Source organism: Triticum urartu, chromosome 7A, assembly GCF_056163025.1.
Source record: "Triticum urartu cultivar PI428250 chromosome 7A, HENAU_Tu73, whole genome shotgun sequence".
Lineage (NCBI taxonomy): Eukaryota > Viridiplantae > Streptophyta > Magnoliopsida > Poales > Poaceae > Triticum > Triticum urartu.
Genome location: NC_141879.1, coordinates 708,505,695 through 708,528,158, shown reverse-complemented (window position 1 = coordinate 708,528,158; position 22,464 = coordinate 708,505,695). Strand labels below are relative to the sequence as shown.

The 22,464-nt window shown below is 46.1% G+C and overlaps 1 protein-coding gene, 1 long non-coding RNA gene and 1 pseudogene across 2 annotated transcripts; 2 read left to right on the top strand and 1 right to left on the bottom strand.

Moving 5' to 3' along the window:
* The window catches only part of LOC147961879 (uncharacterized), a 31,600-nt pseudogene extending 16,168 nt beyond the window's left edge, over nucleotides 1–15,432 (top strand).
* On the bottom strand, nucleotides 4,281–4,911 carry LOC147961880 (uncharacterized). The gene is made up of 3 exons (XR_015612128.1): nucleotides 4,822–4,911; nucleotides 4,628–4,748; nucleotides 4,281–4,550 (listed from the first exon to the last, which is right to left on the bottom strand). It is a non-coding gene; the product is annotated as an uncharacterized LOC147961880 (long non-coding RNA).
* Nucleotides 15,433–18,494: 3,062 nt separating the features above from the next.
* LOC147961878 (protein FAR1-RELATED SEQUENCE 5-like) lies at nucleotides 18,495–20,745 on the top strand. The gene is made up of 2 exons (XM_087533974.1): nucleotides 18,495–20,642; nucleotides 20,725–20,745. The coding sequence occupies exons 1-2, from the start codon at nucleotides 18,495–18,497 to the stop codon at nucleotides 20,743–20,745; spliced, it is 2,169 nt and encodes a 722-aa protein (XP_087390100.1).
* The last annotated feature ends 1,719 nt before the right edge of the window (nucleotides 20,746–22,464 follow it).

Genomic DNA, 22,464 nt, shown 5'->3' with positions numbered 1-22,464 from the left:
TGCCACTGTAGGCAAACTGACCAAATGGGTCAGCTCCCAGGAAGCACAGCTGGATGCCACGTGGCTTCTTTGCCGTCCGCCGCGGACGGCAAAGAGCCCGTTGCCGTCAGTGGCAGACGGCAAAGAGCCTGCATTGCCTCTGTTTTTTCATATACCCAACCATTTTCACAGCAAATAGATGATACATATATATTTTTCACATGGCAAGTTCACAGCAAACATATGAGATATCCAACACATATAATTTCATCATACATGCATAGTTCCATCAACCATACATAGCAAGTTCGACATATACATGCATCCAACCATACATATTACAATAGTGTCATCCTACCATAGATGCATAGTTCATAGATACAAAGGAAACATAGTTCATCCAAACAAGCACTCCATCTATGCAAGCTTCCGTGAAGTGAATGAATTCTGCAAAATGGGAAATAAGAAAGTTAGAAGAAGAAGATTAGAAGAAGAAGAAGAAGAAGAAGAAAATGAAGAAGAAGAAGAATATATGACATTTATGAGCTAATTTAGGTGAAATTGATCATTTGTGAGCTAACTTAGGTGAAATGGATCGTTTATGAGCTAACCTAGGTGCAATGGATCGCTTATGAGCAAACTTAGGTAAAATGCATCATTTTAGAGGTAACCTAGGTAAGATGGATCATTTTGGAGCTAACCTAGGTAAAATGGGTCATTTTAGAGCTAACTTGGGTAGAATGGATCATTTATGAGCTAAGTAAGGTTAAATGGGTCAATTTAGAGCTAACGTAGGTAAAATGGATCGTTTATGAGCTAAGTAAGGTAAAATGGATCATTTTAGAACTAACTTAGGTAAAATGGATCGTTTATGAGCTAACTAAGCTAATTATGCCATTTTTGACATAAGTAAGCTAAGTACATGTCATTATTGAGCAAACCTAGTTAACTAAGCATATTAGAGCTAACTTTGGTCATTTTGGAGGAAACAAAGCTAAGTACAGATCGTTTTAGAGCTAACTTAGGTAAAATGGATGGTTTTGGAGGTCAGTACGCTTATTAAGTCATTTTGGAGGTGAAGAAGCTAAGTCTAGGTCATTATGGTAAGCATTGGAGGAAATAAAGCTAAGTCTAGGTCTTTATGCATGTGTTAAGCAAAACACTAGATAAACTTACCAAGATGTAGGAGGTGTAGGAGCGGGGTGGCTCGTGTCGGTAGCTGGAGAAGGATCGTGCGATGCTTGTCTGGAGTTACGCTGCACCAAAGATCATTTCCAATGTCTTGTTAGCATGATGACACTCAAATGTTAAGACTAGCAAGTAATGTCCATTCAATAAAACTCACCGTGGTCCCAGGAGCAATCACTGGCATTGGCGGAGCGGTCTGACCTGTCTTCTCGCACACAGACTGCACATTTGGTTTTGATGACTCAGTCATACTAGTTAGTAATGAGACAAACACTACATGAATGTTTTGGCTAATCTGCAGAAGAAACTTACCACAAGGAGCTCGTACATGGCCCTTGCCTGCATGTCATTCCGTGCCCTCTCCTCCTCCATCATCTTTGTCGTCCTCTCCTCCAACTCCCGCTGCCTCTCCACCGCCTCCGCCAGAAGTTTCTCCGTTCTATCTCTCTCACTCTGTATAGCAGTCTGCAACACCACTCACATGACCATTTGTAATCATTGATGGAAGCGCACAGAATGTAATGGAGAAAGATAACTGAGTACGTATCACTAACCTTGATGGCGAGTTGCACTGGCCGTTCACGAGGCCTTATCTCAGGAGCGGAGCTCGACTGGCGCGCCTTGATCTCCGGGAGAGTGCTAGGACAACGGATAAGTCCATCTCCAATGGCTATGGAGCCATGGGACCTCCCGCCACCAGATATCATCAACAGCTCTGGATCAATGGGACCCTGGCTCGGGTTAAATTCCTCCCCTTTCCTCGCCTTCCCCTCATCTCTATATCTCACGAGCTTGTTGTGGGAGGAGATGTTGGTGAAGTTGTTTGCATCATCGAGGTCAGACTGAGAGAAAGCCTTGACTTTCTTGAAAGAGGCAGTGTGGGCCATGGCATACAGGTCGTACACCTCTGGCACCTTATCCGCCTTATTGTAGCGTGCCTGAAAGAGAGAAACAATGAAAATTAGTAATTAAAGGGCTCAAGCTAGCATGATGAATGAATTGCATGAATCATGAAGCAAACCACATACCCAGTTGCGCCCGAACTGATATAAGTTGGAGCTGCCTTGATGGTGTGGCACACCTTCCATTTGGGCACGTTTGTCCTTGGCCTCGTTGTGGAGGGCTAGCCATTGTGGAGAGCACCACTCATCGACCAACACCTCCCAACAATCCATCCGATCCGCACACCATCTCGGAGGCGCCTAAGTTGGCAAATAGAAACTTGAGCGCTACGGCTAAGAATTACTAAATGAAGGAACTTAAGTAGAGAAGGCCTTAAGAATTACCTTCATGTACTGCTCCTTACTCAGGAACTTATCGCGGCACGCCGGCTTGGTCTTCTTGATACCACGCAAGGTGTAGTAGTCTCGAACAGCCTGCACCCGAGCCTCGTGCCGTAAGTTTTGGAGTAGGCGCTTGCAGACGTTCTCGATAACATGTGCCGCGTCCTCCTCGTATCCCTCCTCACACTTGTAGAATGTCTGCAATCAAATGAGACAATATTGATTAGTACAATTAATAACTAGCTAGTTGAAGATTTTTAAATGTGTAAAGGAGAAATTACCCAAAACTTTCTGATCACCATGTCTGCCCTCGTGTCACACACGATACCGTCGATAATCTCATCCGGCGGGGCCGGGGCAGCCACGTAGTGCTCCCAGCTCAATCCAAGCTCTGGAAGCCGACCCTCACCAGGCAACGTGACAAACCCCGGGAAGTTTTGCCGGCAAAGAACTCCAAGGACGGAGTTGGGCCGGCGGACACTATGATGGTGGTCCCAACCCCTGCAGCATGACAAGGCCAACGCATTAGTTATTTGAAAAAACGTGAATGCACAAGGTACAAAAATATTAAATGCACTTACGTACCTCTCCCCACCAGGGAAAATCAACCACCTCTGCTCGCGGGTCACCGGCACGGACGGGAGCCGTGTAGCACCACGCTGGTAGACGGTGCCCCCCTCCTCCTCAAGATCAGTCGGCTCCCCACCATCATCAGCATGGCCACTCGGCTCCTCGGGCTGATCCGGCCAGGTACCCCATCCAGACGTGTGCTCCTCCGGGGTCACGTGGGCCGAACTCTCATGGGACGAAGGCCAGTTGACCCGAGGCTCGTGGGCCCAAGACCCGTGGACCGGAGGCTCGTGGACCGGAGTCCGTGTAGCCTCCTCCTCGGACGAGTCCACCCTAGCAGTCACGTGCTCGGGTGAAACAGCCGGGGGTGGCGGCGAGGAAGGCGCCGTAGCCCTACCTCCTCTCCCACGACCACGTGCCCCACCTCCTCTCTTCCTACCTCGAGCTCGTCCCCTGCTGGGCACCGCGGTCAACGAAGAAGGGCCCGGCGGTGTGGCCATACTGTCAAGAAACGCTCGGCGGAGAGGTGCGTCTGGAATGGAAGACCTCAGACCACGCTCCCGACCAGCGCCCACCATCTTTCAACACCTGGCATGACAAACAGTAAACGAAATTAGTACAACATAAAAAAAGACCGACATGAATAATAATATGTGTATCACTTAAGTGTATCATCATCAAGTACAACATAAAAAAATGTAATACCTGACACTACTAATAATCTCGATCAGTATCATCAATAAATGCATAATCATCATCATCACTATAATCAATGACGGGCTCATAGGGTTCATTGGCATCAACATGTGCAAGGCCACCTTGACGTAATCGGTCAAGCATTGACAGGTCATCCGCAGCAGTAACCTCTTCTTGTTCCGACTCTTCTTGTTCCTCCTCTGGGGTGATGTCGGATTCATTGTCGCTGTCTACTTCAATGTTTTGGGGTGAAGTATAGCGGTTCTTGAAACGCTTTTTGGAAAGACGTGTCTCTTGGAAGAATTCTCCTTCATATGTGTCTGGGTTAATGTGAGGTTCATAATCCTCTTCCTTTGGGGGAGAAAGTCTAGCACGTGGCGGCAGTTCATAAACGACATCCCAACCTTTCAGATTTGGATTAGTTTGGCAGGCCCATGGTAGATAGAATACTTGGGTCGCCTGTTGAGCCATAATATAGACATCAGGAACATCTAAATGAGTGCTTTGGTTGATTTCAACTAGCCCTACATGCTCATGAGTCCTTCTAGTCTCCTTCGGCTGAAACCAATAACATTTGAAGACTACGACATTCGGTGGATTTTCACCATAGAACAGAAGTTCATAAATTGCTTCAACTCTCCCATAATACTCGGTACCTCCTTCGCCGATAGCAGATACACAACAATTTGTTGACTTTCGGTCGGCCATAGATAGCTCTTTGCCATAGGTACGAAAGCGATACCCGTTGATGTCGTACTTGTCAAATGAACGGACCTTATAGTCAAAACCATTAGCGACTTGTCTCAATTCGGCGTCCATAGACTCTGAATTAGCCTACAAGTTTAATATGAAAGGATTGTTGCATTATGCACAAATTAGCGAATGATATGAAATTGTCTAATAGAAATTACCGTTTGTTTGAACCAAGAGATGAAACCGGGATAGCCACCTCCTTGCTTTGCGAGAAGCTCATACTCTTCGATGGAATCCTTTTGGATCTCCGCTCCATACGAGAATATGGTGACGTATCGACTGTATGACATATCCAGGAATAAGAGTAGTTCAAAGGAAATAGAAGTTGCGAAACAATGTACCGAGAACTTACTCGATGTACGGCCGCACTTCTATCAGGTTGTTGAAGATATACAACGAAATGGTCCGCCATTCTTCATTTTCCAAAGATACTGGATGTGAAACACTAGCTGGTGCGAGATTCCCTTTGAATAGGCTGAGGTTGGATCCACCCTTTTTAGGCTCGTCAGCATCGTACCGAGGCTTCGGATTATGCAAATGACGATTTTTGGCTTCGTAGTGCGCTGTTACGAAGTTTGCCGCCTCCTCTGTGATGAATGCCTCAGCCATCGATGCTTCAATTCTACGTTTATTTTTACATTTTTCTCGAAGCGTCTTCTGCATCCTCTCAGTTGGGTAGCACCAACGATTTTGCACGGGCCCCCCCAATCTTGCCTCGGTCGGGAGATGCAAAATCAAATGCTGCATTGGATTGAAGAAGCCCGATGGAAAGATCTTCTCTAACTTGCAGATCAACTCCGGCGCCAACTCTTCCATTTCTTCTAGCACGCCAGGTGATAGTTCTTTCGCACAAAGAACACGGAAGAAATAGCTGAGTTCTGCCAGTACTAGCCATTCATCCTCAGGGATGAAGCCACGCAACATCACCGGCATTACCCGCTCAATCCATATGTGCCAATCATGACTCTTGAGACCAAATATCTTTAGTTTATCAAGATTCGCTCCCCTCTTTAGATTCGCTGCATACCCATCGGGGAACATCAACTGCTGTTGCACCCACAAGAGAATTTCCCTCATAGCTGGCCTTCCAAGATTGAACCATGCCTTTGGCTTCGTCCAGTTCTGCTTTCCTTTCGGTTCTTTCATGTTTTGTAACGGCCTATCACATAGCGCCTCCAGATCGACTCTAGCCTTAGTATTATCCTTTGACTTCCCATGTATGCCGAACAATGTACCAAAAAGTGCCTCGGCGATATTCTTCTCAGTGTGCATCACGTCGATGTTGTGTGGGCAAAGGAGGTCTTTGAAGTAAGGCAGATCCCATAAGCATGTTTTGTGAGTCCACGCATGCTTAGTATTATACCCCTTGAAGTACCCTGGACGTTGTGGATCTGGCTCGAGAGCGTTTAACTGATCCAGGGTCTGTTGGCCTGTCAATGCAGGTGGTGCAGAGTTTTTGACAACTCTACCCCTGATGAAGTTCTTCTTGTCTTTCCTGAACTTATGGCGAGGATCCAGGAACTGTCTATGCATGTCGAAGCAAGAAAACTTGCGACCGGCCTGAAGCCAACGAAACTCAAGAGCTCCCTTGCATGTGGGGCACGGGAACCTTCCATGCACACACCAGCCAACGAATAGCGCATACGCCGGCAAGTCATGCGTCGAGTACATGTACCAGACATGCATTATGAAGTTCCGTTTGCTAAAGGCGTCGTATGTCTTGAACCCATTATCCCAGGCTTCTTGCAATTCGTCCTTAAGCGGCTGCATGTACACATTCATATTTTTGCCCGGATAGTTGGGTCCTGGAATTATCAACGTCCGGAAAATGTTCTTTCTTTGCATAATCTGTCCGGGAGGGAGATTGAGTGGAAAGACAAATACGGGCCAACAACTGTATTGGGCTGCCGTCATACCAAACACACTGAACCCATCCGTGCTGATGCCGACTCGAGGATGCCTCGGATCTGCCGCTTTGTCAGCATGTAATTCATCAAACCTTTTCCACGCAACACCATCCGATGTGTGTACCATCATCAGATTCCCATCTGCATCTAGTTCGGTTCTTTTACCTGTTTTGTGCCATGTCATCTGTCTGGCCGTCTCTTCGACCATGAAAAGACGTTGAAGTCTTGGTACGATTGGCATATACCGAAGAACACTAACGGGGATTTTGGTCTGTGTCTTCTCACCCATACCGTTGTCTACCACAATATACCTGGAAGACTTGCAAATGGGACAATAGTTCAAGTCCGCATAGTCAAGCCTAAATAAGGCACATCCTTTCTCACAGGCATGTATCTTCTCATAGGGCATCTTCAGTGCATGGAGGATTTTGTCCGACTGGTACAGGTTTGCAGGCATTACATGGCCTTTGGGTAGAAAGCGTCCAAATACTGTCATAATTGCGTCATAGCATTGTCTGCCTAAGTTGAACTGAGCCTTCAGAGCCATTACTTGTGAGATGGCATCCAACTGACAAAGCTCAGTGTGCTTGTGGAGCGGACGTTTCGAAGACTCCAACATTTCATTGAAGGCCTTTGCAGATTCCTCCATCTCCTCGTCCGAATCCCGAGCATCATCATAGCCTTGCACCATGTTTTCCATCCCGGTACCATGCTTGTCGGTGCGACGACGATCCACCTCAGCTCGGTCACGTTGGGCAGACTCACCATGAAATGTCCACACCGTATAATCGGGCGTAAAACCACTCTTCTGCAGGTGTTTGCCCATTTCAGCCTCTGTCTTCTTTTCCCAATTGCCGCACCGGAAACAGGGGCACCAGGTTTTCTTTTGGCCATTTGCAAATGCGGCTTGCACAAACCCCTTAGTTTTTGTGAACCATTCAGCGCTCCATTTGTTCTGACCAGTCTGACCGGTATACATCCAAGCACGGCCACTCATCTTGACTTTCAGAGCTACTGGACACACAACAATTATATATGTAATTCACCATGTATGTATTCATCAGTTGATCTACTTTGTCAATTTTATTACGTCCATGCAACCTACACTCTAATAGGTAATGATAGGTCCTAATCCCACCCGTGTATGTGTAGATTGGGTATATTTTCCCATGCTATGTTCCGGATCTGACGCAAAATTTCGGCAGCACCTCCCCGCTGTTCTCCTGATACACGTCTCTGCAATAAACAGAGAGGATGTGTACCCGGAGAACAACAGGGGAGGCACTGACGAAATATATGCGTCGGATCCGGAGCAAAGCATATGGAAAAACGAACCCAATCTACACATACTCGGTCTGTCCATGGATAGCGTTGGACAATTCGAAAGAATCAAGGTTATAAATATGCAAATGCATGCATATTTATAACTATGATGCTTTCGAACAGGAGACACATATTGGTTACGCATACTGATGATTCAAGACACATATATAGCTAGCTATCAAGTTTCACCGGAATAGATCAAATAATTAATGGGGGAGGAGGACTTGTCATTTGTGCTCACCCACGAACGAAGGGGCAGAGCTCGTCAAACGCACGGCGAGGTCGTCGAACACCAAACCTCGCAGCGATGAAACAACTGCACATTTAAAACTACACGATCAACACAATTATATATGATGTTTTTCATAACAAAATCGAAAAATATATGACCAAACTAATAATTCACAAATATATGACCCCGTCGGCCTCTGGAAGGCCAAAGAACACCTTTTCGGGAGGTGTCGGTGGTCGGGGTGTCCTGTCGGTGTCGGGGTGCCGGGTCGGGGTCGGGGTGCCGTGTCGGTGTCGGGGTAAGGGTGGGTGTGGTGTCAGGGTGTCGGTGTCGGGGTGTCGTGTCGGTGTCGGGGTCGGGGTCTCGGGGTCGGGGTGTCAGGTCGGGGCGCCGGGTCGGGGTCGGGGTGCCGTGTCGGTGTCGGGGTCGGGGTGTCGGGTCAGGCTCGGGGTCGGGGTGTCGGGGTCGGGGTCGGGGTCGGGGTGTCGGGGTCGGGGTCTAGGGGTCGGGGTGTCGTGTCGGGGTGCCGGGTCGGGGTTGGGGTGCCGTGTCGGGTCGGGTTTTTTTCCTTTTCTTCTTCTTCTTCCTATTCTTCCTTTTCTTCCTTTTCTTCCTTCTTCTTCTTCTTCTTCTTCTTCTTCTTCTTCTTCTTCTTCTTCTTCTTCTTCTTCTTCTTCTTCTTCTTCTTCTTCTTCTTCTTCTTCTTCTTCTTCTTCTTCTTCTTCTTCTTCTTTCCTTTTTCCTTTTCTTCTTCTCCTCCTCTCCTCTTTTTTCTTCTTCTTCTTCCTCTTCTTCTTTTTTCTTCTCCTCCTCCTCTTCTTTCTTCTTCCTTTCCTTTTTCCTCTTCTTCTTCTCCTCCTCTCCTCTTTTTCTCTTCTTCTTCTTCTTTCCTCAAACTAAACTAAACCTAAAACTAAAACTAAAACTAAATCTAAATTAAACATAAACCTAAAACTAATAAAACAGAAAAAAGGAAAAAACTAAATCTAAACCTAAAACTAAACTAAAACTAAACCTAAAACTAAATCTAAACTAAAACTAGAAAAGAAAAAAACAGAAAAAAGGAGGGGGCTCACCTGGGGCAGGGCCGGTGGAGGAGGGGGGCGGGGCGGTGGAGGAGCTGGCCGGGGCGGCCTGGGGCGGCGGGGGGCCGGGCTCGGGGCGGCGGAGGAGCTGGCCGGGGTGAACTAAACTAAAACTAAACCTAAAACTAAATCTAAACTAAAACTAGAAAAGAAAAAAACAGAAAAAAAAATAGAAAAAAGGAGGGGGCTCACCTGGGGCAGGGCCGGTGGAGGAGGGGGGCGGGGCGGTGGAGGAGCTGGCCGGGGCGCCGGGGCGGCCTGGGGCGGCGGGGGGCCGGGCCCGGGGCGGTGGGGCGCGGGGCGGCGGGGGGCCGGGGCGGCGTGGGGCCGGGGCGGGGGGGCGACGGGGCGGCGGGGGCCCGGGGAGGCGGGGGCGACGGGGCGGCGGCGGGGGGGGGCGAGAGGCGGCGGCGGTGGGCCGGGTGGGAAGTGGGGCGAGGAGAGAACAGAGAGGGGCGGGGGCATACGGGCCATTAGGTACTGCCTCTTTGCCGTCCACCTTTTGCCTCTTTGCCGTCTACTGGTAGACGGCAAAGAGGTGGGCCGTTAAGTGTTTCCCAAACGGGCGAGGGGTGGGGGCCACCTCTCTCTTTGCCGTCCGCCAGCTGACGGCAAAGATTCTTTGCCGTCAGCTGGCAGACGGCAAAGATCTGGCGGACGGCAAAGAGCTTGTTTGTCGTCCGCCAGATCTTTGCCGTCTGCTTTTTGGTAGCTGATGGCAAAGAGCTTCTTTGCCGTCAGCTAGCAGACGGCAAAGAGCTGGCAAATGGCAAATTAGCTGATTCCAGTAGTGCAACATATATGTCGAGGCAACAGAGTACCTCAACTCACCGATTAGTGTGGTTAAACTAGCCCAAAGGGACGTCGGTAACGGGAAAAAGGAATTTGCAAATGCATCAGACTACTTAGAAACCTGGGATGACTCGGACAGCATAACGGCTGTAAATGCTCAAAAAGATTTGAGACATCCTGCAAAATAGTGGCATGACCACTCAGAATCACAATATCAAGGTTCCGAGACCAACTACGAACACACGGAAGTAGTAGAAACTGAACTGGGGCTTGAATCCAACAATCCTAAGAGTCTACTGATTAGTAACACGTCATCCTGATAGATAGATGAGAAGGCCTAGTTCTTAATCCCCGTAGAAAAGAAGAGGTTGACTCAGATCAGAAGGACATAAGGTAAAGGAGTAAAAAGAGCCTTATGTTCCCTTCCACAATCAATTCCCTGATATAACTAAAGCATTTCTAGACTCAACTTCGACCAGTTTGGCTTAGTAATCCTACATGCAGTCAGGCTCTGATACCAAAGCTGTCAGGACCCCGATTCCAAGTCACATCAATCCAGCCGGTAACACCTCATATCACTTTGCAACCTCACGCACGGTATTCCCACGGGTGTCGCCTTACCATGGCCCGAGACCGTTTGTGCCTTTCGGCTCACGTATATGACAGTGTTGCTAGCATCCATATAACAGAGAACCCGGGCCGACATGACTAGTCGTGAACCCAAAGTGGCACTAACTTACGGGGACGGGCATACATGAATCAACATCGAGCATGTCGGTCAGCAGCGTGCGAATCCGGGCTGTAGCACTGGGCTAACAGGACTCCGGTGAACCGGGCTGTAGCAGGCTAGGCAGGACTCTGGATTCACCGCGTGACATTTCCCCAAAGGGACAGACACAGGAACGATGTGAATCACATGCCGGCCAGTCAAGTGTTCCGAAGCAGTAGTGCTGGGCTAGCAGGACTCCGGTGAACCGGGCTGTAGCGGACTACTATGGCTCATGGAAGCACAAGACTACATTTCCCCATAAGAGAGGCTACCAAGGATAAACAACTAGGTTGTCGGATCCCACACATACCAAGCATTTCAATCATACACAATATGCTCGACATGTGTAAATACAACATGGCATCACAACAAGACTCTATGACTCAAAGTATTTATTTATTAGGCTCCGAGGAGCGAGATATTACAAACATGGGTCTCATGATCCAACATTCAGAGCATACAAGTCAAAGCACATGCGGAAGATTAACATGTCTGAGTACAGACATCTACAAATGAAAAAGGCTGAGAAGCCTGACTATCTACCAGATCCTGCCGAGGGCACAAGATCGTAGCTGAGGTATCAAGCTAAACGTCGGAGTCCACACGGAACTACTAGCGAGACTGACATCTCTTTGCAAAAACATAAAATAGGCAAACGTGAGTACAAATGTACCCAGCAAGACTTACATCAGAACTAACTACATATGCATCGGTATCAACAAGGGGGTAGTGGAGTTTAACTGCAGCAAGCCAGCTTTGACTCACTGGCTAACCTAAACTATGAATGCAAGTAACTCTTTTGAGGTGACGCACACGAGTCCACATATTCACCATATCAATACACCACTATGGATCCGCTCCCGTGTCCCTACGAGAAGGCCATCCATAGCACTCACGCTTATCTTGCGAGTTTTAGAGTATCCACTTTCACTTGTCTATGAACTATTATAGGCAACCCAGAAGTCCATTACCGCGGACACGGCTATTCGAATAGATGATGTTAACCCTGCAGGGGTGTACTTCTTCACACACGCTCTCACCACTTATCGCCGTTTACACGACATGTACTTGGCAACCTTCAAGCGGAAGCCCAGCAAGGGTGTCGTCCACGGCCTACCTAAACACTCAAGTCTCAAGTCCAGGTTTATCGCCTATTCAGGTTCCATCCGCAGGGAGTCCGGCCGAGGTTTCCACATACGGCCCCGAATGATGTGTACAGGGTTCCGAGACACCAAACGGGCGCCTGGCATGCCCGGCCACGTGCCTACCGCATCACAGCCCACCCCTCCGGTCAGCGCTGCCCACGGCCTCCAGCATACTACAAACACCAGAAACTACTTGCAACTCCTGGACAGAGGACAAGGGTGATCAAGAAGCCGAGAGGGTCCATTGGTTTCGGGCCCAATGCGTGGTAGTAACTGTTTCATGGGTCACAAACACAGAACACAGTTCCTGAGGACGGCTTCAATGAGACAACCCACCATGTACTCGTACATGGCCTCTCACCGCTACCTTTACCAAATCGTGTTCACACACTTAGCTCACACACAGTAGGACATGTTCACCACTCTCCAATTCATCCTTGATGAATCAGACCTGACACAACTCTAGGCAATAGCAGGCATGACAAACAACCATGAATGAGTAGGCACATCAGGGCTCAAACAACTCCTACTCATGCTAGTGGGTTTCATCTATTTACTGTGGCAATGACAGGTCATGCAGAGGAAAGGGGTTCAACTACCGCTGCATGTAACAGTTGAATCGTTGTTGTCCTAATGCAGTAAAAGAGACCAGGAGCGAGAGAGTGGGATTGTATCAAAATGAACAAGGGGGTTTTGCTTGCCTAGCACTTCTGAAGATAGTATAGTTCTTCATCGGTGTCATCAAACTGATCGTTGGAACCACGTCTATCGAGAGGGGACAAATACCGGCAACAAACAAAGAAACACAATCAATGCAATGCACAATATGATGCATGATCATGACATGGTAAAATGAGTGTGTTGGGCTAATGCAACTAAAACCAGATGGGTTTGAGCTATTTTGAACCAAAGATTCAAAGTTCAAACTCATTTGTGATCTTAAATAGTGCTTTATCATGTTTTGCACTAAACAGCAAGTTAACTTGTTTAAACATGCATGAAACAAATACAGATGGATAGATTGGATTTTTTGACAAATTTTCATATATAACTTATTTCATTCTGAGCTACGATCGAATTTCTATGATTTTTAGAAGTTAGGACTATTTCCTGGAATTTCCTGGATAAACTTAAATCCAGAAAATGCTTTACTACGTCAGCATGACATAGGTGTGACATCAGAAGGTCAACTAGGTTTACCCGGGTCAAACCTAACATGTGGGGTCCACACGTCAGTAACTAACTAACTAAAAATGTCAGTGGAATTAATTAAACTTAATTAAAAACTAAGCTAGGATTAGCTGGGGCCAGGGCCCACTCGTTAGCGACCCACAGGGGTCAAACTGGGCCCACCCAGTCAACGGTCAACTTGCCAGCGTTTAGTCGCCGGCGGCAGCAGACGCGGCGGAGCGGCGCGGGATTCGCCTATAAGGCGCCGTTTGGCGCGCGGAGCACAGCTACGGGATGCGGACGCTCGTCCGCATCCAACCGTGGTGGTGGCGCGGCCGGGGAGTGGCCGGAGTGGCGCCGGCGACGAGCTTTGGCGGCGGTGGTGTTCGGTGGTGCACGGGCACGTCGCTACGGTGCATCAGTGAGCAAATGGAGAGGCTGGGCAGCACCTGCTAGACACGGGGAGCACTAAGAGCAGCACGGTGAGGCCAATGCAGCACGGGGGCTATGCGTGTAGCAGCAATGGCGGATGGTGGCTTCGGTGCTCGTGGGGAACAGCGATACGACATGGGGGCAAGCATGCTGAGTTAGGGGAGAAGATTAGTGGCTCATGGCGATGACGAGGGGACGCTCGGCGAGGTCGGGGACGGTCCGGAGCCGACGAATTTGACGGAGATGGCCGGCAGTCCCGAGGTTGAAGAAGGCATCGATGGCGGTGTTGTGGTGAAACCCGGCCTGCGTGGCTCGTCGAGAAGATGCTTCGCGTCCTTGCGGAGCTATTGGTCACGGTGATTGGGCTAGGGGATGGCCGTGGCTGCGGCGGTGCTCGTCGGCGTGCAGCGGGGTGTTCAGGCGCGCTGCAGAGGGGAGCAGAGGCGGGGAAAGGGCGAGGGAGTGGGAGAGAGGGACCGGGGTGGCGTGTGGCGTCGTCCAGACGCGTCGGGGAGGCGGCCGGCAGGTAGGAGGTGGAGGCCTCGGGCGCGCGCGCGTCGACACGCCTCTGCCTACTGGTAGAGGTTGAAGACGACCGCTTCAGCCAGTGGGCTGGGCCAGCTGGAGGGGCTGGGCCAGGTTGGCTGGCCAGCTGGGCCTCGACAGGTAAATCAGGTAAGTTCTCTCTCTCCTCTATTTTCTATTTTCTATTATTTCTGTAACTTTAGGGCTTTATTGAAAATGCCAGAGCATTTCCAAAAATCATAAAACTAATCATGGCTACTGCTTACAATATATCCAACAGTAAACATTTTAGTTTATGATTATGTGAGCATTTAAAATATTATATAGCATTTAAATGCCCAAATGCAAATATTATATGATTTAGTTCAGTGACCCTCTGTTGTCCTAGAAAAGTGTGCATCATTTTTGTCAGAGGTTCTAGACCAAGGCAAAGATGATGAACATTTTAGAAGGGCATTTCAGATTCATTGAAAAAGTCTTCTTTTAATAACCCTAATTGGTTTAAGTGGTGCTGGGGTTTTCTGTCATCCCCATTTCAAAATTAATAGGAATTGAAAATGATGCATGGATGTAATGCCACTAATTACAAGAAGATTTCTAGGGCTGTGACACGTGCGCTCGCCGTCACCACCGATTTCACCTTCTCCTTCCTCCCCGCCCACTGCCGTGGGATGTCCAGGACATTCGCGATGGCCGCGTCCTCCTCCGCCTTGGCCCCCAAAAGGGCGAGGAGCCCCTGAACTTCACGGAGCTTGTGGTATGCGATCCCTTGCACCAGTGGTATCTCGTGCTTCCCCCAGTACCTGATGACCTAGCCGCTTCTCTAGAGCATCGGGTCTCCATGGTTCACAGGCCTTGCCGCATGCCTTTACTTGTTCCCCTTAGCGAGGAGGAGGAAGATACCTCATTCAGAGTGATTTGGTTGGCGTGTTACGAAACTAGGGTGGCCGCCTTGGTCTTCTCTTCGAGCACCGGGCAATGGAGAATTGCTGCATCCAAGGGATGGAGTGATTTGGCCATTAGCACGGACAAGTCTTTCATGATGTCAGAGTTCCCCCCCTCCGTTTGCCAGAAGCCATTATGCTTATGGCTGCTTCTTCTTGGACTGGGTGACGATCAACTGCAAAAAGTTGCTCATGCTTGATACCAGGATGATGGAGTTCTCCATTGTTGACCTCCCACCCGGAAAATGGAGCAAGGAAGGTGTAGCCATTGTGGAGGCAGGGGAAGGCAGACTTGGGATGTTTGGTTTCCATGGTAAAACTGCATCTGAACTCAGCTATACTTTTGCATCGAACAAAGGCAAGAGTCTCAGCCAGTGGCAGATGGAGAAGACAATCTCACTAGATTCTAGCTATAAATATTGTATCAGAGGTGCAACAGGAAGGTATTTGCTATTGATGAGGACAGAAACACTGGCAAACTCATATATGGAGAATACACTCTATGAATATTTATCATTAGATGTCAAGAAGTTGCAGCTTCCGAAGGTTTGTCTGAAACAACAGAAGCCATTTTTGTTGTTTGAGACACACATATATACAAATTTCCCACCATCGTTGTTGCCTCCACGGACATTATGAAGCGGTAAACTTACTATGCGCCATGTTTATCTCCTTCCCTTCATAATTATCAGACTGCTTGTCTAATTGTGAGTGTTTTTGTTGCAATTAGCAATTGTTTTTTGGTTGATTTAGTGTATTTATTTTCTTGGGCTTGTGGAAAAAATAAGGAACATAATCCTGATTTGTTTTCTTGTTTGTTCTGATTGCTATTTTAAGAGAATGAGATTAGTAAGAGAAAGAATCTTGCACGCTATGAGTAGCTTATGCATGAGTCCTGATGGAATCACAAAAAACACTAGATCATTGATAATCATCTTCGAGTAGTAGTTTTGATGGCCAGGGAAACGAAGGAATGCAAGAGTAGATCCAGTTTAACGTGGATTCTTTTCACCTCAAGAAAATTCATTTTAGTCAAGCAGAACTCATTTTTACGCTTCTCTTTGATAGGTATAAGGAGGCAGAAAAGTTTTCATTTAGTCATTTTCACATGTATAATTTTATCTTGTGTGCTGTTTTCAGATAAACCTCCATAACTGGTATGGTCACAACCATGGTTTTCAATTTCAGTTTCAGAAAAATTTCAGCACCAACCGAAATCACTGAAATTCAGTGAATTTCAGTGATTTCAGTTTCCATTTCAGCCAAATGACCGAAATATTCACTTGGATTCAATTAAAAATTTGAAGATTTTAAAAAATATTTTGAAAATTATTGGAATTGTTGTGCTATACTGAAATTGCTGAAATATTTTGGCCGAGACGTAATATTTCAGTGCCTGCTGAAATTATTGAAATTCAGTGAATTTCACCGAAATCTCACTGAAAGTGAAAACCATGGTCACAACTAAGATCCCGAGACACTGCTCTAAATAAGAATACCTTGTGCTCACAGGCCACTGAAACTAGATTCCGCGATGTTGTCTTTATCTGAAATGAGCCTCGTAAGATCAAGGGAGTGCTTATCACATACTCCCTCCATTCTAATGAATAAGGCGTGCATGCATTCCAAAATTCATCTTTGACCAGAAATTAGAAAATTAATATATATTTTTGTGACTTAAAAATTATACCATTGAAAGCTTCTACCGAATACGAATACAACAGTGTAATTTTTGTCACATACAATTCACATTTGATTGGTCTAATTTATGGTCAAAGTTCAATTTCGAAATGCGTGCGCACCTTATTCATTTGAATAAAGGGAGTAGGCAACTGGAGGCTTTCTTTATTGTGTTAAATCTCCACCATTCTTAGATCCTCATATCATGGCTCTCCTACTCTCAAAGCAAATTATATTTGTTGAGATGATCGACTGAAACTTAAGGAGTTTTTAGGTGATTGTGTATTAGCCATTCTGTAAGTTGAATCAGAGGGGACACCCAGTTCTAATTTTCTTTCCATATTGTGACTCATTTTTGTATTTGGATGGCTGACTAGCACCTAGTGTGTTTGTTTTCTCTACTAATACACCCAGTTTTTTTCCTTGTTTTGTAGTAAGAAGATTGTTATACTGCTAGGTGCCTAGGTAGTACTCCCTCCATCTGGGTTTATTAGGACCCCTCGTATTTGGGGTCAAACTTTGACAATAAATTTTACTGATAAAACATAAACAATATGTCACAATTAATATACCGTTGGAATCCTCTTTGGAATACAAATCTTATAGTATTCTTTTTTTAGACATTGGCGGCACACTTTCTGCCTTCCACTCATTCACAATCTTCTTTTTATAAACAATGGTCCTGATAACATCAGGTACACTATTATACTACAGGACCCAGCATCATGTTCAGCAGATTTTGCCGAAACGTGGGCTATCTCATTAATTACTACAGTGATTTACATGCTTGAACTTACAAGATAAAAAGATTGATGCTCTAATCTTGATATCTATGATGATGGCGCCTATTGGGAGTCTGTCAAAGCCTGAACTTTGCACCTTATGTATCAAAGATAAGCAGTCTGAAGCTACTTCAGTCTTCTGGAAACTTGAGTTCTTGGCGAAGACAAGGGCCTGGCACAAGGCAAGGGCTTCAGCCACTTCTGGGACTTGCACATGATCCAAAACACCCCGATTTTCTGTCTGCACAGATCCTTGGTGATCACGAACCACAGCGCTATAACCCGCTTGTCCAGAGTGGGCAAAATCGTCCCATAATACTTTTTGTAGCATATAAATCATATGAGCTGTTTTACGGTGATTGGGTTAGTACTCGGAGTACTTACATGTCTGATCACGTCTGATTTTTATTAGCCGTCAGATCTTGCGGGGAATTTTAATTGATTAAATTTAATATGTTAATTGCGATAAGGGCATAATGGTCCAGGTGGAAATATCTTTTCTTGAACCGATCACTTGAGGACCAGATCCATGTCTACTCGATCAAGTTCAGAATCCTCCTCCGATCTATTCGTCGCTGCTCGCCGCTCCTGACCTTCTCCGTCCTCGACCTGCCCGGCGAGAGGAATAAATTCATCGTCCTCGTCCTCTACCCAACCAACCCCAGCCCCCCACGCCGTCACCGAAGAAGAAGAAGGCCGGATCTGCGCCGGCTGAATCGGCGGCGACCGCGGCGGCCGATCCCATCTCTTCGCGCGTACCATCCTTAAGGTATGAATTCGGCTTGGCGCTCTTCTCGTTCTCTTGGCCGTTGCGCCCCTCCACCGTGCATGCAGTACAACCTCAACCCCACAAGATCCGGGTACGGAATAGAACAACGAATGGAAAGCTTCATCGTGGCATAGTTTCTCTTGAGCTAATCGCATCATGTTTGTTTAAGTAAGATGTTGACGTTTGAGATGAGATATACTAAAGGAAGATGAGATATTGGTTCCATAGTTCACTTAATTTAGTTTATTAAAGTCATCATCACTTTAGGTTTGCATAGCGCATGAAATATAGTTTAAAGGAAGATGAGATACTACTTGTTGGACGTTGATGATTGGTTTCCCTCACATGTCAAACCAGCAAAGTCTTTTCCATGCACTTGTCTTTACCTATGAGCTATTTTACACCTGCAACATTGATAAACAGAAAGATGTTGATGATTGGTTTCCCTCACATGTCATATGCAGGAAGACATGGCGTATGCAAGTGATGAGAGTATGTTCGAGTATGTAAATGTTGTCAGCAAGATGTTTGATAGTGAGGCTGAAGGTTATGAATTCTACAACAAATATGCTCTTGAAAAAGGTTTTAGTGTGAGGAAAAGCTACGTTGAGTGGGATGGATCCAACAAATACATAATTTTAAGGAAAATTGTGTGTAGTCGTCAAGGGTTTCGCGAAGATAAGCACATGAAAAGAAAGATGGAAGATAGAAAAAGGAGGCCACGAAGTTTAACTCGTGTTGGGTGTAATGCTAAATTGGTCATTACGAGACAGGAGGAAACCGGTCGGTGGTTTGTCAAGGATTTCGTCGATGAGCACAGCCATCCTCTAGCCCCACGGGATCTTTCTTGTCTGCTGTGTTCGCACGGACGAATTAGCGATGAGCAGAAAGCGGACATTGCGGACATGGAAAAATGTGGGATCCGCAAATACCGTATTATGGATATTTTGTGCTTTCAATACGGTGGATTTGATAAGGTTGGATGCATAAAGAGGGACGTTTATAATTTCTGCCATGCTAATAAGCAGGAGACAATCAGTGCCGGTGATGCTAAAATGGTGATCATGCACATGATGGCGAGGCGAGAGCGAGATGTGGATTTTTTCTTCAAGTACTTGGTAGACGAGCATGGCCATCTAAAGGGATTGTTCTGGGCTGATAGTCAATCGCGACTTGACTACGAGGCTTTCGGAGACGTCATTGTTTTCTATAGCACATACAGAACCAACAAATACAATCTGCCATTCGTGCCTTTTGTCGGGTTGAATCACCACCGCAGCACTGTTATATTTGGCTGTGGTATAATTTCTCATGAAACAAGCCAGGCATACGAGTGGATGTTGCGGACCTTTTCTGATTGCATGGCACAGAAGCATCCGATATCTGTGATCACAGATGGGGACCTTGCAATGCAGAGAGCAATAAGGGTGGTCTGGCCAGACTCAAACCATAGACTATGTATATGGCACATTCAGCAGAACATTGTACGCCATCTGCATGATGACAACGTAAAGGAGGAATTCAGATCTTTCATTTATGATACTTCTTCCATTGAAGAGCATGAGATAAAATGGATACAATTCTTACAACGGAATAAAGTAACCAGTGAGGAGTCTTGGCTGCATCAGATGTATCAGATGAGAAAGCTGTGGTGTGCTCCATATCTTGAGGGGCGTTGTTTCCTAGGATTGAGCAGCAATCAGAGGAGTGAGAGCTTGAACTCTGTGCTACATACGCATCTTGAGGGTAAGATGTCATTGTTTGAAATGCTAGAGCACTATGAGTGTTGCCTTGCGTCGCGACGGATTAATGAAGCTCTCCATGACGTTGAAGCCTTGCAGTCCGTTCCATTTACAGAGGAAAATGCTTCGCCGCTTGAGAAACACGCCGCAACAGTTTTTACACCTAGTGTCTTTAAGATGGTCTTATGGAGCATAGATGCTGTCAGCAAATGTCAGATTAGAGAGATACTAGATGGATCAGAAGATTCCACTTATGTTGTGTCCAAGCAGGAAAGAATGGATAAAAAGTTTGGAGTGCGCATTGAAGAGCAAGGAGGTCTTTTGCACAGGGTGAGTTGTTCTTGCCGTAAGCTGGAATGCGCAGGCACACCATGTTCCCACATTTTTTACATATTGGGGATTTTAAAACAAACAATTCTGCCCGGTTGTTGCGTTCCCACTAGGTGGACTATGAATGCAAAATGTGCATACGCACCTACCAAAAAAAACCAGATGTATGACTATTCGGTAAGCCTGCGGAGGTACCGCGAGTTGTGGAATTGTAGTCACGCCGCAAGTTTCCAGGCATGCCACTCTGATGAGGACTATCACCGTCTAAAGATGCTTTTGCAAGCACAACATCATGGCAAGCAATCAAGTTTTGAACAAGCTGACAGCAAGGAGTCAACTAATGCTCAGCATAACAGCATTAGGTTTGGCCCGTTGATGCCGCACTCGCAGAAAGTTGATAAGGTTCTGGATCCCGTGCATGTGCCAGGACGAGGTGCACCGAAGAAAAGGCTGCAGGCAAAGACAAAGAAGTCAAGATCACAGAATATCTGTTGCTATTGCAAGAAACCAGGTCACAATCGACGTAAATGCGCTAAATTGCTAGAGGTACGAAATATGTTCATATTTTTTTTGCATGTGTTTTACTCATAATTGATGTCCATGTGATTTATTGTATTCTTCTGTGTAGGATCTCGAGGCTGAACTGTGATATCTACATACAACATGAACCGACGATGAGCTAGAGAAAGTCATGTGCCATTCAGCTTTGTGTGACGTGGTCTTTACATTCTATTTCATCGTGACAGTAATTTAGTGAAGTGCGGTTGTACTGCCATGTTACTGTATTAGTTCGACATCTTTCGTTTCCATTTTCTGTGCATATCATTTGATGTCCAACTTTAAGAATGATGATGTATTTCGACAAATTGGGCACTATGATTCTTCACCCTTACTATGGTTGTCATGCATATTCATAATCATCATGCATATTCTTCATTTACAGAGCAATAATGACTGACGTATTTTTTAAATAAGCAGGGCCCACTAGGGTGTGCTTGGAAATCTTTGAAAAACCTCCATGCACGTTCATCTTCGCTGCATGCAAATCGGGCGGCAGCCGCTGTGCCAGTAGCTGTCAAGGCCTTGATGAATCACTATTCACATGCAGGTCCCCGACTCTTGCATGCAGGTCCCCGACTCTTGCATGCAGGTCCCCTTGAGGCATAGACCGATGTTTTCAGCAGTCAGTCTAGAGGGCATTATAAATTCAAAAAAATTCAAAAAAATACAAAAACTTGGAAACCTAGTTTTGTTTGTGGAAGAGATCATGTGTGCCAAAGATGAGGTGATTTGGAGGTGGTCGAAAAAATGCCCGCATTCCCGGAGGGACCATTTGGTCTAACTTAAGCCAGTTTTTGAAAAAAACGTGAATTTTTCCACCACCTCCAAATCACCCAAATTTTCTTGTACATGGTCACTCACATGTGCAAAACATGTGTATGCAAGAAAATTTTGAAAAAAATTATTTTACAATGCCCCCTTGAGGCATAGACCGATGTTTTGAGCAGTCAGTCTAGCTAGAGGGCATTATAAATTCAAAAAAATACAAAAACATGGAAACCTAGTTTTGTTTGTGGAAGAGATCATGTGTGCCAAAACTGAGGTGATTTGGAGGTGGTCGAAAAAATGCCTGCATTCCCAGAGGGACCATTTGGTCAACTTAAGCCAGTTTTTGAAAAAATGTGAATTTTTCCACCACCTCCAAATCACCCAAATTTTCTTGTACATGGTCACCCACATGTGCAAAACATGTGTATGCAAGAAAATTTTGAAAAAAATTATTTTACAATGCCCCCTTGAGGCATAGACCGATGTTTTCAGCAGTCAGTCTAGAGGGCATTATAAATTCAAAAAAAATACAAAAACTTGGAAACCTAGTTTTGTTTGTGGAAGAGATCATGTGTGCCAAAACTGAGGTGATTTGGAGGTGGTCGAAAAAATGCCCGCATTCCCGGAGGGACCATTTGGTCTTTTAACTTAAGCCAGTTTTTGAAAAAACGTGAATTTTTCCACCACCTCCAAATCACCCAAATTTTCTTGTACATGGTCACCCACATGTGCAAAACATGTGTATGCAAGAAAATTTTGAAAAAAATTATTTTACAATGCCCCCTTGAGGCATAGACCGATGTTTTCAGCAGTCAGTCTAGAGGGCATTATAAATTCAAAAAAAATTCAAAAAAATACAAAAACTTGGAAACCTAGTTTTGTTTGTGGAAGAGATCATGTGTGCCAAAACTGAGGTGATTTGGAGGTGGTCGAAAAAATGCCCGCATTCCCGGAGGGACCATTTGGTCAACTTAAGCCAGTTTTTGAAAAAATGTGAATTTTTCCACCACCTCCAAATCACCCAAATTTTCTTGTACAT